The 17874-nt window shown below is 46.5% G+C and overlaps 1 protein-coding gene across 1 annotated transcript; it reads right to left on the reverse strand.

The window, feature by feature from the left end:
* Nucleotides 1-482: 482 nt before the first annotated feature.
* LOC120997479 (tigger transposable element-derived protein 1-like) lies at nucleotides 483-2062 on the reverse strand. The gene is made up of 2 exons (XM_040427564.1): nucleotides 1967-2062; nucleotides 483-1359 (listed from the first exon to the last, which is right to left on the reverse strand). The coding sequence occupies exon 2, from the start codon at nucleotides 1344-1346 to the stop codon at nucleotides 504-506; it is 843 nt and encodes a 280-aa protein (XP_040283498.1). The 5' UTR covers nucleotides 1347-1359; nucleotides 1967-2062; the 3' UTR covers nucleotides 483-503.
* Between the last annotated feature and the right edge of the window lie 15812 nt (nucleotides 2063-17874).

Genomic DNA, 17874 nt, shown 5'->3' on the forward strand with positions numbered 1-17874 from the left:
GCACACTAAAAATATTCCACACTAAAAACAAATAGAACCATAAAACCACGCATGGAAAGGTAGGTAAACCACAAAGTCACTCCACATATGTTCTGAGTTTTCACAAAAGTCCCATGTATAGGTATTTCAATAAATCCAGTTGTAGAAAGTTCATATGTAGACCAGGATATTATAATGAGATCGGTTGTACACAGTTCATGTCAGGCAATTCTGCTATATGGGGCTCATATGTAGAACAAATACAGTGATACCTCGGTTCACGAACTTAATTCGTGAACTGACTCTGGTCGCGAACCGAATTGGTCGCGAACCGAGGCACATTTTCCCATAGGGTTCAATGTAAATCCGGTTAATCCGTGCTGACCTTTTTTTGGGTGTTTTTGAAGCACAAAAATATGAAACAAATTACAATACACATTAGTACAGTATAGTAATGTATAAAGAGAGGACACTAACCTTGCTTGACATGACTTCTGGCATGGAGGAAGGCAGGTGGGAGGCAGTTATTGTTTGGAGGGAGAGTCCCCCTCCATAAGGACATCAGGGGGATCTCCTTCAGGGGTTTCCTCTCTCCTTTGTCTCCTAGCTGCAGGCTCAGTTTTTCTGAAAAATCTGTCCAATGTCACTTGTCTCTTCCTGTGCTGCATAACCCTCCGGAAATGAGAGACCACATTATCATTCATGAGATTTAGCACTCTGTTCACGACAGTTATGTTGGGGTGGTGCTTTTCAAAAAAATCATGGCACTCATTCCATTTTTGCATAATGGATTTTATGGCATCACTGCTAACCTCCTCCCTTTCTTCCTCTTCCTCAGTGGAATGCTCCTCAAGAAGTGCCTTCTGCTGCTCACTGTGGAGTTCAGAAAGTTCTTCCGTGGTCAGCTCCTCCCTATGTTCCTCAACAAGCTCTTCCACATCAGCACCATCAACGTCCAGACCCATACTCTTGCCCATGGACACAATTTCCTCCACTACCTCTGCATCAGACCCTTCAAAGTCATGTTCACGTTCAGCGACACATTCTGGCCACAGTTTCCTCCAGGCTGAATTTAGGGTTCGGGGAGTGACCTCTTCCCAGGCTTTGTCAATGAGGTTAATGCAGTGGACAACATTGAAATGTTTCTTCCAGAAGTCTTTCAAAGTCAAGGACGTCTCTTCAGTGACATTAAAACACCTAGTGAAGAGCGCCTTTGTGTACAGCTTCTTGAAGTTGCAGATGACTTGCTGGTCCATGGGCTGCAGAAGTGGTGTTGTGTTGGGGGGGAGGAACTTTACCTTGATGAAGTCATACTCAGCATCCATATCATCCACCAAGGCTGGAGGGTGTGCCGGGGCATTGTCCATCAGAAGAAGGCACCTTTCAGGCAGCTGGTTATCAGAAAGATATTTTCTGACGGTGGGTGCAAACACCTCGTGCAGCCATTCCATAAACAATTGCCTTGTGACCCAAGCTTTGGCATTGGCTCTCCACATGACGGGCAGTCTGGCCTTGTTCACATTTTGTTGCCTAAATGCACGAGGGGTTTGAGAATGGTACACCAGTAGTGGTTTAATTTTCAGATCGGCGCTTGCGTTGGCACACAGCAAAAGGGTCAATCTGTCCTTCATGGGCTTGTGCCCTGGTAGTGCCTTTTCCTCCTGCGTGATATAGGTTCTGTTAGGCATTTTTTTCCAGAAGAGCCCTGTTTCATCACAGTTGAAAACTTGTTGAGGGACGTATCCTTCTGTCTTCATGAATTCCGCAAAGTCTAACTTGTAGGCTTCTGCTGCGGCCTTGTCAGAACTGGAAGCCTCACCATGTCTAATCACACTGTGGATGCCACTTCTCCTGCGGAATTTTTCAAACCACCCCCTACTGGCTTTAAATTCGTCACTTGCTGCACTTGTAGAGGGGCTTCTTTGCAGTAAATCACTGTGCAATTTCCTGGCTTTCTCACAGATCATAGCTTCACTAACGCTATCACCTGCCAGCTGTTTCTCATTCAACCACACCAACAAAAGTTTTTCCACCTCTTCCAGCACTTGCGTCCTCTGCTTGGTTAACATTGTTACTCCTTTTGCAACATCAGCTCCTTTGATGGCGGCTTTGTTTTTCAGAATAGTTGAGATTGTTGACTTTGCCATCTTGTACTCCGAGGCCAGATCAGTCACACGAATACCACGGTCATGCTTTTCTATAATTTCCTTCTTCAGCTCAATGGTTATTTTCTTCACAACCTTGCTGTCACCTTTACTACTGCTCTGCACTTTCTTTTTGCCACCATGCTTGCGCTGCACATTCTTGTCACCTGCATTTCCACTTTGCACATTGTCACTTGCATTTCCACTTTGCACATTGTCACTTGCATTTCCACTTTGCACATTGTCACTTGCATTGCTGTTCTTGTCACCTTCATTGCTGCTCTGCACTTTCTTTTTGCCACCATGCTTGCGCTGCACATTCTTGTCACCTGCATTTCCACTTTGCACATTGTCACTTGCATTTCCACTTTGCACATTGTCACTTGCATTTCCACTTTGCACATTGTCACTTGCATTTCCACTTTGCACATTGTCACCTGCATTGCTGTTCTTATCACCTTCATTGCTGCTCCGCACTTTCTTCTTTCCACTATGCTTCTTGGGAGCCATATTGGGTGTCCAGTGAACTGTATAGTACTGTATGTGCTAAAAAGCACACCAATGTTTGCAGAGTACTCACAGTACTTCTTTCTGTGTCTCTTCTTCTCTCCACGATCTTCCTACAGGAAGTGACGACCATGTGACAGCCTGGAAATAGCATTAAAATGGCCGCGGCTCCTGTTCGTGAACCGAGGCGGAGTTCGTGAACCGGAGCATATTTTTATGAACTTTTCTGTTCGTGAACCGAGTTGTTCGTGAACAGAAGCGTTCGTGAACCGAGGTATCACTGTATATGGCTTAGGCTTTCAATTTTAATATTGGTATTTGTGTATAACTTAAATGAATCAATACCCGCTTGAATGGTTACTTACAGTTCGGTCAAGCCCGTAGTGGCGTCCCACTGCTGTGGGCTTACCTGACCCTGTATGTCGCCTTTGCTGTGATCGATGTTATCGAATTGGAAAGTCGCGTTTTTAGCATGGAGTTTCAGCCTATGGTGCAATGGTATGCGATCTTGGCCTCTCACGCTGTGCCTCGGCGTCTCACACTGTGTTTGTTGTTGGCGGTTCACGTGACTCTCCTCACAACTCGCGGGAAAATTCTAATTCTTGTCAGTATTTGATTTTTATGTATCCGATTTTTTGCATCCGATTTTTTGCAATATGCTGAAGCGCTTTAGACTTATTTTTGCATATATTCGGACATTGAATATAGTCTTTCAGTTACCAGACGCATTTCGGGGAGTACTTTCCCCTTCTTCAGTGGCTATATTCAATGTTTCCGGATCCGATCTTTTATATCCTGTTTGAGCTCCCATCAAAGCCTGGTTTGGATTTCTGTGTCCTACAGATTTCTTTGCAATTCCATATATAAGCATTTTAAAGTGCATGTGTTTTCTTGTTTGTTTATGCTTGCAGATTGGTAGTGGTATATTTAAATAGTTAATAGTTATTAAATAAAAAGTAAAAAAAAAAAAGTTTAACCCCCCCGAAATATAGAATATATCGCGATATATATCGCATATCGCACATCGCACATGCTTAAAATTATATCGCAATATAGATTTTAGGCCATATCGCCCACCCCTAGACTGACCCACCATAGTACCAGAGGATCCTCCAGTGAGCCCAAGCCCTGGCAATAATGGACCCCAAATAAAAGAGGGCCTTTAAAGGGGTTGTCCAAGTTATGAAAAAAAAATATATAGCACTGTAAATCTGATGGGCAGCAATATATAACTACCTGACAATATATAACTACCTGACAAAAACAAATTCCTAATTTTCCTGGTTCTCTTCTGGCCCTTTATTTACCTGCAATAACAACAACCTCTGAGGTTTTCCTCATGGATATTTGTGCCCCTCCCTGGGATACTCAGCAGCATGTTTTATGTGTAGGACTGTAGGACAATGTACAATGAAACTGCTGATACACACAGGATCTTCCCCCTACATGTTCTTGTGCAATGCTCTGGCGATATCCTTTAGTCTGTCAGCTCCTGTGCCCAGCATTTGTCTCCTCACTGCCTGCAGCTACTCAGTGAGTCTGTGCTGCTGAAGGGGTTAAAGTTTTTCCTAAAGAATCCAGGGAGAGAGCAGACGACAGCAGCCAGTGCGGGGGTGTGTGGCCAGCATAGTGACGTCTCGTGTATAGGCACATATCAGTTCTCTCAGGCTTGTGCTCAAAACATAATCAGAGCAGGGAGAGAAGCTGACATCACAGGTCATATGACCCTCAGTGGAATCTGAGAAAGCAGCCACTGCAGATGCAGTAAGTGCATGGTAAAGCCTTTACATTTGATTAGTTAGAAACATACAAAGAACAAAAAAATAACTCGGACAACCCCTTTTAAGGTCCTTGTGGTGGGCCCTAAGAATAATTTCCTCTGGTAAACCCAAGGGACTTCAGTCCAAAGCTGTGCATTTTCATACCCAACCATCCACCCGTGTAAATGGTCTCTAAGCTTCTCATGCTTGTCCTCATAGATAATCAGGTGATTAAGTGAAAGAATAAAAGATAATGATGAAAGTTTCCAACATGTCATATATAGGGAGGAAACTTCTTTGTGGGGAAATAATTTCTCATTTAGATCAAGGCATCTGGATGATCCATGTCTTTTTTTTCTTACTGTCATTTATTTTCAGCACAATGCAACACTTACCATGGTCATACAACACATTGCCATATTTAGTGTACCGGTCACACGTCCGTGTGATGTGCAGTGGGCCAAAATAATGCCTTTCTAAGATTCGAAGCTGCCTACTTTCTTTGGAAACTGCAGCAATCGGTATACATAATGCCCACTATAAGACATCCTCCTACCGATCAAACGACTGACCATAGGTTGGGAAAACAGCAGTGAGGCCCGGACTGTCATTAACAGCGGACTTCCTTCATAAGTGGTATGGGTGCACACGTACTAAATATTCACTTCCTCAAAAAGCAGTCAATCAACTGATTTATTCATACATTTGAGACAGAGGACTGGCACAGTGTAGAAAACTAAACAAAAAGTCTCCAGAATTATCTCGACTACAAAAACAGACATTTCAGGAGATGTGACACATGGTGACACTAATGCATTACCCCAGACCTGGGGGTATCTGCAAATGTTTTATATGTATTGTTGTGTAATATTATATCATGTTTTAGGCTCTCTACTTCAGAAGGTATGATTCGCAATGGCTGGCAGGAACAGGGCTAACCACCATGTTCCTCCCCTCTTGGTAGTAGCAAGCTAGTCCTACTTCCTGTCAGGAGGGGGAGTTCAAGTTCAGACAGAAAAGGCAAAGGAAGCACAAGCCAGAGCTCCTACTACTAGGAACTGTATCCAAATCACCTGTAAAGACCATCGCTCAAGAGAGATCATCAGTATCCAGAGCAATGCTTCCAGAAAGCATCAGTGTGCCATGACAGCAGAGTGATCAACTGAATTACAGCTTTACAGACACTGCTGCAGGTGAGGGATTATGGCTCAGACACCCATCACCTACAACAACCACCAGACCAGGGAAACATCAAGCCTGTATCACACAGTTGACACCCACATCCACAAGTGCCTGCAAATGCCCTTAAATTGCCATGATACCTTCTCATCTAGTGCCAGAAACTGCACTTTGTACTTCATACTGCTGGATGTGCCACAAGTTATAGTTTGCAAGTAAAGAGAGACTGGAATACTTTTACTTCTGGCCTCATTCTTCAAAATCCCTTTCCACTGCACCAATCCCCAGGGAGCAATGGCCTGAGAGAGTACACCGTGACATCACAGCTCATCAGGCTCCTTAGGGGCTCGCTGGATTAATACATCATACAATAGCGGGCAACATTGGACACATAAAAAAGTTTCTCCCATAGTGAAGCATGATGGCAATAAATTTTTTAAGGAAAAAAATTAAATTTTTGTTCTATTTCTTCTACCATTTATAGTGAACCATTTATGCTCTTTACTAGGTAAACAGAATGGAGTAATCTCTTGGGTGGCACATACTAATGGATGCCATAAATGTAGGAACCTCTGTTTTCTTTGGCAACTGAATGCAGCCCATAGAGCTAGATCCTCCGCACTATAACATTTCTGCTCAGCCACATGTAGCATTATAAACACCTGTGACAGCTGCGGGAAGTGATATATCTCCAATGTAAGGACGGAAAGCTTCATGTACAACTAACGGTATACTCCGATGACCATAGCTGACCCAGGGTATAGCTTCAAAGCTGCAACCTACAGTAGTGTGCTGTACACGTGAGCTTAATACCAGTTCTGTCTAATTATTCCTCCCACACAACGTTCTAGAATGGAGTGCCAGTTGGTCTTCTGTGAATTTCTCTTGACAAGAGTTTTTCTTAGACTGAAGCGAACCATTTCACACCTGCCAAAAAGGAGGGGGAAAATCCATCCGTTTCCTGAAATCTTTCAGTTCTGCCCGGTGAGATTTCATTTTCCTTCATGGAGGATATCCTGTAATAAAAATCTGACATAAATAATCTATATTTCTTAGGAAGCATACATTTTAACTGTTTCCTTGCCACAGAGACCCCATCACATGCATTCAGTTACCATTCACATCTACATGGGATAACATTGTATCTGAACTGTGTGATATATTAGGTAAGCGGAGGAAGAAAATTCTTAAAGTTTAAGAAATTTGTTTAAGAAACAGAATGTGCTCACAATACAAATTTTGAGCGGTTCTTCAAACAGTTGCTTCACCAAGAAAACAGGAAATCAAAAGAAAGCTGGTGAACAGCTGGTGACCGGAACCCCTGACGGCTAATATTGCTGTGGTCAAACGTGTTAACGTACTATTATACGTCACAGAAGAGCAACCATATAGAACATGGCCAGAGGAGTCAGATATGCTTTTACATATGCCACAAGGCCAAGAGGAGCAGAGAATGGGAGTGGTAGTGGCTCTGGCTGTAACAGACAACCACAGTGGCCGTCCACAGACCGATGTTCCGGCCATTGCCCTGCTTAGGCCAGGACAGTGATAGGAGGGCACACCCTTTATTATCTCTGGGCACACCCTGATGTTGGGGTTCCTGCCTGATGGTAGTTGGGGTGCCTTTGGTGTTATGAGTGTTGTACAGGTACAAGGCAGGAGGTGTAGGGTGCTATGGCCAGCATATGGTACAGGGGTCAGTAACCAAATGTGGGGAAATAAATGTCTATTGACCTATTGTTTAAATTACATTTTTATATTTAACATATTTTTAAAAATTTTTTGATGATGTTATTTTTCATTTTCCATGTCAATAACCATATTTAAACAAAAAACAAAATTCTGCAGTTTTTGCCCTGACCATTAAGCCTAATAATAGGCTGTACAGATCACTTTATTGCAGTTATCTGCTTGTCTGTTATTCTAATCCTGCCTGTAATGATATCACCTCTGTGTAGATAATACAGGATCCTCCATTCACAATAGGTGATTGTCAGAGCTTTATCTAATCTTACCTTGTACAATGACCTCTGCACAGGTCACAGAGCATGCCTAGAAGACCCTCCCATAGAAGTCAGTGAGGTCCCCTCCAGACCATTGTGTCTATGGACCATGGGGTGCCATAAAGCAATTTTCTTAATGCTTTCTAAATGCTGTTAAGAACAGGTCAGGCAAGATGGCTTCCCCGATAATCATGTTCAGAAAATGGAATAAATAAGTCTGCAATCAGAAAATACAAACAGATTACAAAAACAGGAGATTTGCTAATTTTAACTAACAGAAAAAAAAATTGGTGACACATTCCCTTTAAGTACAGAATGTATAGTAGATATCAAAATATAATTCCAAATAAATCACAGTGTAATTCCTCACAGACAGCAATGTATGGATTTGAATAAGGAAGTGCTCTTGCCTCTGTATCTTCCCAGAGTATTTTTCTGTTTTTTAGGGTTTCGTGTATATTTTATTTTACCTTTTTTGCCCCATTGTCCCCAAATTTGCCCAAATTACCTCATTATTTTCCTTATTTTTTTTTGTATATAAAAACACATCATGAGTGCACGTGGGCGTGCCGGCAGCCGTGGTAGGGGAGTTGGTTCCAGTGCTGGAACGCTGCCAGCACGCGGATGCTCCTCTACCCATGGAGGGGCGGGCGCAGATGGCAGGGGCGTCTGCCTCATCTCAAGACGCCGAGGCATTGGTGTCATTTGTGACACAAGTTAGTGGCACGGAGTCCTCTGCCCGGGCTCTGAGCAGCAGCAGCTCTCCACCTCCTGCAGGACCAGTCCCCAAGAATCGACCCTGATGCTGTTTGACAGCGACAGTGAGAAGGACATCTTGGGGGTGGTAATGCAGGTGGTAATCCCACAGTGTCTCTCTCTCTCTCCAGAATCCATTACTCTTGCAATGCTGGCTGTAATTTCCAACTGAGGGATTGAAGGTTAAGATACGACTGGCCAGGTCGTGTCCAAGTGTGAAGGATGTCTAAGTGATGTCCTCTCATAGCAGTAAAGTCCTGATCTTACATCAGCAAATACCTGGCTGACTGACTCCAATGCATGGCCATGCAGATTCTGGACCTTCTTGATTGTTTCCTGACTCTCTCTCTTTCTGGAGTAGTAGAAGGAAGCTCGACACTGGAACTGGAGCAACACTGACAAGTGAGTCATTTTTATTTTAATCCCTGCACCCCGCCTAGCAATATCAAAAGGGATTCCTAGTCTCAAAGAACCCCGTCAACTCATTCGGGGGGACCAATAGATGAAAATTTGGAGTAAAACTGGATTTTTCTATTAGTTAAATTGAGAGCCAGTTTTAGAGGGTGGTAAAGTAGGCAATTGCATCAAGTTTCCTCTTTTCTAGGGGGCATAAGGACTGCAAAGTGAAACCTGTAAACCTTCAGTGCTCTAGACCACCAGGGATTTTACCATTAACATTTATATTTTGGGAAGGAAATGGCAGTATTGTATGGGCATTGTGTGGACATGTTATCTGGCATTGTATTGCAGTATTCCAGTAGAAATATTTGAGTAAACAGGGCATATTATGTGTGTTAACAAGAACTATGTTAAAATGATGAGCAGACGGGCCTTAGGGAACTTGCTGCCCCATTTTCTGTAAAAACCATTCCTTCTGTACGAGCATGGAAAATAGCATGAGCCATTCTGGAGGCAACAGGGGGCCACAACTAGAATAGCTCTATAGGGATGTGAAGTGTAAAACACTGACTGATACAATATATTATAGTATATTGGATGCTTAGGGAAGGAGAGGTTTGTCAGTTATAAAGGTGGTTCTCCATGTGACATAAATAACAGTAGTGTTGAGCGCTAATATTCGAATAGCGAATTTTAATTGCGAATATCGGCACTATGAGAAGTCGCTAATATTTAGAATATAGCGCTATATATTCGTAAATTCGAATATTAATTTTTTTTTCACATTACACATGATTCATCCCTGCTTCTAACTTGTGGGCCAATTAGAAGGCTGCAAGAGCTTAGCAACATCCCTAGCAACCAATAGGAAAGTTGCCTACCCCTTACTATATAAGAGAACCTCCCCAGCAGCCATTTTGTGCTGTTTCATGCAGTTGTGAGAGAGAGAGAGAGGAGTGCGATCTTTGTGCTGTGCTGAATTCCTGTGACTTCTGATACCTCATATATATATAATCCAGATAGTGTTAGATAGTGTAGGTTAGTGAGGGAATAGTGTAGCTGATAGGTTCCAGTCTAGGGTGTTAGGGACATTATATAGTTAGCTCATATATATAATCCAGATAGTTAGTGGTAGATAGTCAGTGTAGGTTAGTGAGGGAATAGTGCAGCTGATAGGGTCCAATGCAGGGTATAGTGTAGGTCAGATAGAGATATAGTATAGTGCAGGCTTTTTCTTTCCTCTTTCGTCTGTGGGAAAAAAAAAAGTTTGTTTCTGTGTTTTAGGGTTTTGTGTGGGTAGTGATTAGTGTCAGCGTCTATTGTAACATAGTAACATAGTATACAAGGCCGAAAAAAAGACATTTGTCCATCCAGTTCGGCCTGTTATTTTGCAAGTTGATCCAGAGGAAGGCAAAACAAACCCCTGTGAGGTAGAAGCCAATTTTCCTCACTTAAGGGGTAAAAAATTCCTTCCCGACTCCAATCAGGCAATCAGAATAACTCCCTGGATCAACGACCCCTCTCTAGTAGCTATAGCCTGTAATATTATTACACTCCAGAAATACATCCAGGCCCCTCTTGTATTCCTTTAGTGAACTCACCATCACCACCTCCTCAGACAGAGAGCTCCATAGTCTCACTGCTCTTACCGTAAAGAATCCTCTTCTATGTTTGTGTACAAACCTTCTTTCCTCCAGACACAGAGGATGTCCCCTCGTCACAGTCACAGTCCTGGGGATAAATAGATGATGGGAGAGATCTCTGTACTGACCCCTGATATATTTATACATAGTAATTAGATCTCCCCTCAGTCGTCTTTTTTCTAAAGTGAATAACCCTAATGTTGATAATCTTTCAGGGTACTGTAGTCCACCCATTCCAGTTATTACTTTAGTTGCCCTCCTCTGGACCCTCTCCAGCTCTGCTATGTCTGCCTTGTTCACAGGAGCCCAGAACTGTACACAGTACTCCATGTGTGGTCTGACTAGCGATTTGTAAAGTGGTTTCTACTGCTTAGTTTGCTGTTTATTAAAATTCCTAGGTCCTTTTCCCTGTCAGTGTTACCCAGTGTTTTACCATTTAGTATGTATGGGTGATTTGCATTATTCCTTCCCATGTGCATAACCTTACATTTGTCAGTGTTAAACCTCATCTGCCACTTCTCTGCCCAAGCCTCTAATCTATCCAGATCCATCTGTAGCTGAAAAAAAACATAAAAGTCTTTTTCTGTGTTTTAAAGTTTGTATTTTAGGGTTTCGTGTGGTTAGTGATTAGTGTCCAGTGTCCTTTGTCTGTGAAAAAAATATATAGTATTTTTCAGTTTTTTAGGGTTTCGTGTATATTTTATTTTACCTTTTTTGCCCCATTGTCCCCAAATTTGCCCAAATTCCCTTATTATTTTCCTTATATATTTTTTTTGTATATAAAAACACATCATAAGTGCACGTGTGCGTGCCGGCAGCCGTGGTCGTGGTAGGGGAGTTGGTTACAGTGCTGGAACGCTGCCAGCACGGGGATGCTCCTCTACCCATGGAGGGGCGGGCGCAGGTGGCAGGGGCGTCTGCCTCATCTGTCATTTTTTTGGGGCGTGGCATCCGCCCCATTTCATCTCAAGACGCCGAGGCATTGGTGTAATTTGTGACACAAGTTAGTGCCTCTGCCCGGGCTCTGAGCAGCAGCAGCTCTCCACCTCCTGCAGGACCAGCCCATAGTGCCCAAGAATCGACCCTGATGCTGTTTGACAGCGACAGTGAGAAGGACATCTTGGGGGTGGTAATGCAGGAGAGTGAGCTAGAGCTTGGTCGGGATGCTCAGGACCTTTTGGAAGGGATGGTGGAGGAGGAGGGGTACAGCCTGTCAGTACCCCAGTGACATCCCTTCCAACTTGTGCGGGTGATTTCAGCCACAGAACCCCCGCACCTAGTCAGACTCAGGGGTCAGCGAGGGGATAGCGGAGCCAGGTAAGGGGCTCCACGTCTGCTGTTCCCCTCAGTCAACCACTGGTCGACCTTGGGTCTGACATTACAGGGGATGAAGGGGAGGGTGACTTAGAATGGGTGCCACCTCCCTTGTCAGGTGACAGCAGCACTGATAAGGAAGGTAGGCACCCGAGGCAAACGGTGCGCCAGGTCACCAGGGAGCACAGTGGCAGGGGCTCCACTGGTAATGGCAGCAGGAGGCGGTGGCAGCAGCAAGTGCTGCCTCCACCTGTGCGCACCGAGCGTGAACAGGCGTAAGCCAGCACAACCCCATCTGACAGGAGGTCAGTGCGTACGTCGCCTGTTTGGGCTTACTTCACTCTGGCAGCAGACGATCTGACAATTGCCATCTGTCAGCTGTGCCATGCCAGGGTGAGGAGAGGGAGGTCTGTTGCTCAGCTGGGTACCACTGCCCTTACCCAGCACCTGAGAGTCAACCACTGGCAGGAGTGTGAACAGATACAGGGTGGTCGCAGCAGCACCAGCAGCAGTGCGCAGGGGACAGCAGCTCCTGCCTCTGTCCTGCAGCCACCCCACCCCTTTCCAACAATGCATCCCCACAGTTGCTATTTCTTTGCCAGGACCGGCGTCTCTGCCCTACACCAGCACATTGTGCAGAATGTATCTCTGTCACTGGATCACGCTGTCAGCAACAGGGTGCATCTGACAATGGATGTGCGCACCGAGCGTGAACAGGCGTAAGCCAGCACAACCCCATCTGACAGGAGGTCAGTGCGTACGTCGCCTGTTTGGGCTTACTTCACTCTGGCAGCAGACGATGTGACAATTGCCATCTGTCAGCTGTGCCATGCCAGGGTGAGGAGAGGGAGGTCTGTTGCTCAGCTGGGTACCGCAGCAGCACCAGCAGCAGTGCGCAGGGGACAGCAGCTTCTGCCTCTGTCCTGCAGTCACCCCACCCCTTTCCAACAATGCATCCCCACAGTTGCTATTTCTTTGCCAGGACCGGCGTCTCTGCCCTACACCAGCACATTGTGCAGAATGTATCTCTGTCACTGGATCACGCTGTCAGCAACAGGGTGCATCTGACAATGGATGCCTGGACCAGCAGACATGGGCAGGGACAATACATCAGTTTTACAGCCCATTGGGTGTCCCTCTGAGGCGCCGGGGAAGGACCATCAGATGTGGCGCCATCTCAGTTTGTGGTGCCGCCCCGGGCTGTCCGAGGGAGAACTGCTGCTCTCCCTCAAGCCACTGTCTCCACCGCTGCTGAGCCTCTCAGCAAGCGTCCCCGTAGCTACGCAAGTGTGGGGCACATCCGCTGCCAGGCCATGCTCCAGCTTGTGAGCTTAGGGGAATGTAGACACACTAGACCTGATGTTCTGGCCACCCTCCAGGCTCAGGACCATAAGTGCCTGACATACCAAAGGCTCCAGGCAGGTATGGTTGTCTGTGACAACACCAGCACCTCCTTGCCGCCCTCAATCTGGCAGTCTCACACATGTGCCCTGCAAGGCACATGTCCTCAACCTTGTGGTACAGAAGTTCCTACGCACATACCCAAGGTTGAGCAATATCGTGCAACGTGTACGTAGGATTGCCAGCCACTTCCGACGCTCCCCAACCGCCACCGCGTCCCTGTCCAAACTGCAGCAGGACAACAGCCTGCCATCTCACAGGCGGATTATTGACAGCGTGATGCGGTGGAACTCCACCCTCCACATGCTGGTGTCACGATCAGTTTGGGGGAAAAACTCCACACTAAACACAGGAGGGAAGAGGAACAGTAACTGGGCCTGGAAACTAGGGAAGGAACAGGTGACCTCCTACACAACCCTAATCCGGGCCCTAACTACCTATCAGGCTCCATTCACACATCGGCAATTCCGTTCCGCATTTTGCGAAACTGAATTGCAGACACATTTATTTCTTTTTCCGCAATTCCGATCCCGAAAAAATAGAACATGTCCTATTCTTGTCCGCAATAGCGGACAAGAATAGGCATATTCTATTAGTGTCAGCGATGTGTGGTCCGCAAAAGGCGGAACGCACAATGCCGGTTTCCGTGTTTTGCGGATCCGTGGATCCGCAAAACACACACAGATGTGTGAACGGACCGTCAATATGAATAGACCTTGAAGGTAGGAATATTCATATGCTGTATACCTAGGCCCTTATATCCCTATAATGCCCTGGAATGAGGTTAGGACCAGAGACAACCCATTCCTCCCCAGATGGATGAATGGAAGTCTCTGTCTCAGGCCCAGATACAAACAACAGGGAATATAACAAACACAAAACAATAAGAAAAGAGAAGACTTTTTAGAAAGTAGAAAACTGGCAACTCCACAAGCACAGCAGAGTACAACCGACCAGCTAGTTAGGAAGGCAGGAAGAAAATCTATAAACCGCACCTCCAACAGTGAGAAGCGGCTACTTATGGGAAAAGCAAATCACCAACAAGCAACACCTGAAGCAAGGGGTGTGGCATTCACCAAAACACAGACACAATAAGATCCACAGTGAACTTCCCAATTTAACCCACGAGTTGCCAGTCTCTCCGATCTCCTGGTACCTGCCACGGGAACTTCCGTGACAGCTGGAGAGGTTGTGGAAGCAGCGACGGGCGGTGAAAGAGTACCTGCTGGACCAAGGCACTTCCGGGCCATCACACCCACTCCCCTACATCACCAATGGGAGTGGAGGCAGATATAACAGGTCTGCCATGTGTTGGCCCCATTCGAGCAGGCAACCAAGATGGTCAGCAGGGAGCATGTGGGCCTCAATGACATGCTCCCCATAGTGTTCATGCTGGACAGGACACTAGATCGCCTGCTTGATGCTGGGGAGAGTGCCTTGGTGGAGCAAGAAGAGGCAACAATGCTCCACCAAGACCAGGCCCAGGACGAGGAGGAGGAGGAAGAATTTGTTGAGGAGTTTGTTGACATCCAGGAGTCTGGGCATGGTCAGGAGGGAGAGCTGGTGCTGGGGACACCATTAGTCTGGTGGTGGGGCGGCTCCGACAGGGAGCAGCAGCAGCAGGAGGACCAAGATGTCATGGTCCCAGACAGCCAAGAAGAGTCACAGCGGGCTGTCTTCTTCCCCATGGCTGCCCACATGCTGCGATGCCTCAAGAGGGACCCCCGGATCAAGAAAATTAGGGAGAGGGATGATTTTTGGTTGGCCACCCTTTTAGACCCTCGCTGCAAGGGGAAACTGGAGCAGTTCATCCCAGCCAGCCGGAGGGATGCCCGTATGAATAACCTGCGGGCCTGTCTGATCCTCCGGCTGGAGCAGGCAAACCCTTAGCCTCACGCTCCAGTTCTCCCCGCCCATCTCACCCAGCAGGTGGCTGGCCCAAGCAGCTCCAGCCGATTAGGTGATCTTATGGGTAAGATGAGGTTGTTCTACCAGTCTGCGCGATCCAGCAGCAGCAGTCACCAGCGGCTGGCCTGCATGAGAGCAAGACAGTACTTCCAGCGCATACTGAGCGAGCTCACGGCAGGTGTCCACCCTGGCAACCCAGTACTCCATGGGGTCGTCAGTGCTCATGCTGTCCATAAAGATGAAGCAAAGCTGCATTGATTTTGTGGGGTAAGTTTACCGGCTGTTCGATGTAACTCGAGAACACATGGTGCCTTCAAAATAGACTCCAAACTCTGCTCTTCTGGATGACAGTGTAGGTGCTCCCTGGTGCCTGTCAGCCTCTTCCTGGTGAAGTCTGCCCCGGGGCTGTGTGACACTACCCCCCGTGTGTAGCCAAGCCTCGCAGGTAAAGGTTTATTCTGCAGCATGACCTGCGATCGATGATCCAGGCTGTGCACTGGAGGCAGCCGCTGAGGACCCCGCCAGCAGCCGAGGACCATGACTGAGTCATCACTAGTGAGGGACGAACATCTGCCGGGACGGTTCGGGAACGCGATCGTTCGAACGCGATCAAATGTTCGCGAACTGCAAGTTCGCGGCGGGTCCCATTCATTTTAATGGTAGGCGAACAGATGAATCACCCATTTTGCGGACGTGTGAATGGAAAAGATATCCCTCAAAATGAAAATATATTAAATTATTAAAGTTAACCAAAAAGCATAGATGTGGTAGGCAATAACAAGTGCTCGGCGGCACTAAATCAGGTGTCCTACCACAATCCGGGGGGTTCCAGTGCATGAATCCAGGAGGGAAAGCAAAAAACATCCATCCCTGGGCTAGATGATGATGTGGTATTGAAGGACAGGTTGAACAAAGAACTGTCCCTGATATTGCCCTACAGGGGGGTGCTATTCTGGCCCTGATAGCCTAACCACAGAACACCCGCCCTGATAAGAGCGACCTCACCCTATATAAAAATGGCCCTAGTAAGCCCCTAGGCCCCTGACTTCCAGGTGATCACTATATAGATCTATGTGTTTTTGACTCATTATAATAGTATATTATAAGTATATCGCACCCCTCTGTGGCCTTTTGTGGCCCTATTAGCTAGTGTTTGGTGTCCCTAATAGCCTGTCCCTGCTCCACACAGCAACCTCTCCCTACACTGGCAAAACACTGAATGTAAAATGGCGGCCAGATCAGGTTTATTTATAAGGTAGGGGGTACGTCCATGTGCTGAAATGTCTCAATTGGCTGTCCTGTACCACCTGATGGATGTGTCATGAGTCAAAGTTGTTCACAATGTAAAAGAATATGGCGGGTGCGAATTTCTCCATTAGTTCGCATGTTAGGCGAATCACGAACATGCAAAGTTCGCAGCGAAGCGACCGCCGGGTGAACCGCAAGGCCATCTCTAGTCATCACCGACGGGAGGGGAACTTCCACACCCGGGCCGAGGCAAGCTGGTTCCTCACTAGCTTCTGTTCTCTGACGGGCAGAGGACGGCTGGGTGCTGCCGATGGCTGGAGCACGGCGTGTGTGTGGCGCTGATCATGTATGGGTCGTGCGATGTGCCTCTTCACAGACAAATTGAGGATGAGAGAGCCCCTGCTAAACCCTGCCAGTCCTGCTGCCCTCTGGCTTGGAGGAATCAGCACACGGTGCGGCAGGCTGCGTTACCCCAGTGTTCTTCTCTAGACTCGATGTGCCCGATATGGAAACTGAGAGCAGACCAGTGTGGGCAGTGTGTGGAGCTAATGTCATACTAATGTATTGTAGGCTGTACAAACTTAAAATACAATAGATAAACAATTTTGTCAAAGGAAAATATTGCTTTTTGTATGCATGGGATCACATTCCTGCTCTAGATGATGAACCTGCTGCTGTAAGAGGTGTCTAAGTTTATTTTTGTTGTTGCCCAGGTCTGGTGGGGGCCCATTCCTGGGAACACATTCCTGCTGCAAAAAAAGAACCTGCTGCTGCTTTCAGAAGTGTTTAAGTTAATTTTCGTTGTTGCCCAGGTCTGGTGGGGGCCCATTCCTCGAAACACATTCCTGCTGCAAACAAAGAACCTGCTGCTGTCTGTTCCTGCTGAGTTAGGCCGAGCTATGTGTAGGCCTTAGACTCGACCATTAACATGTACCTGCTGCTGCTGTCTGTCCTGATCATGTTAAGTTATGTGTCGGCCTTATACTCCACTGTTACCTTTATCTGATGCTGCTGTCTGTCCTGATTTTGATGAGTTATGTCTCGGCCTTGTCCTACAGCGTTATCATTTCCCTGCTGCTGTCTGTTCTGTTCCTGATGAGTTAGGGCCAGCCATGTGTATTCCTTATACTACAGCGCTACTATTTCCCTGCTGCTGTCTGTTCTGTTCCTGTTGATTTACGCCCAAATATGTGAACGCCTGACACTACAGCATTACCATTTTTAAGCTGCTGCTGCCTGTCCTGATATTACTGAGTTAGGCCCAGCTATGTGTATGCCCTATACTACAGCGTTACCATTTCCCTGCTGCTGTCTGTTTTTTTTCCTGTGAGTTAGGGCCAGCTATGTGTATGCCTTATACTACAGCGCTACCATTTCCCTGATGCTGTCTGTTCCTGCTGATTTATGCCCAAATATGTGTACACCTAACACTACAGCGTTACCATTTTCAAGCTGCTGCTGTCTGTCCTGATATCACTGAGTTAGGCCCAGCTATGTGTATGCCCTATACTACAGGGTTACCATTACCCTTCTGCTGTCTATTCTGTTCCTGCTGAGTTAGGGCCAGCTATGTTTATGCCTTATACTTCAGCGCTGCAATTTCCCTGCTGCTGTCTGTTCTGTTCCTGCTGAT

This window comes from Bufo bufo, chromosome 4 (genome assembly GCF_905171765.1).
Source record: "Bufo bufo chromosome 4, aBufBuf1.1, whole genome shotgun sequence".
In the NCBI taxonomy this organism is placed as follows: Eukaryota; Metazoa; Chordata; class Amphibia; order Anura; family Bufonidae; genus Bufo; species Bufo bufo.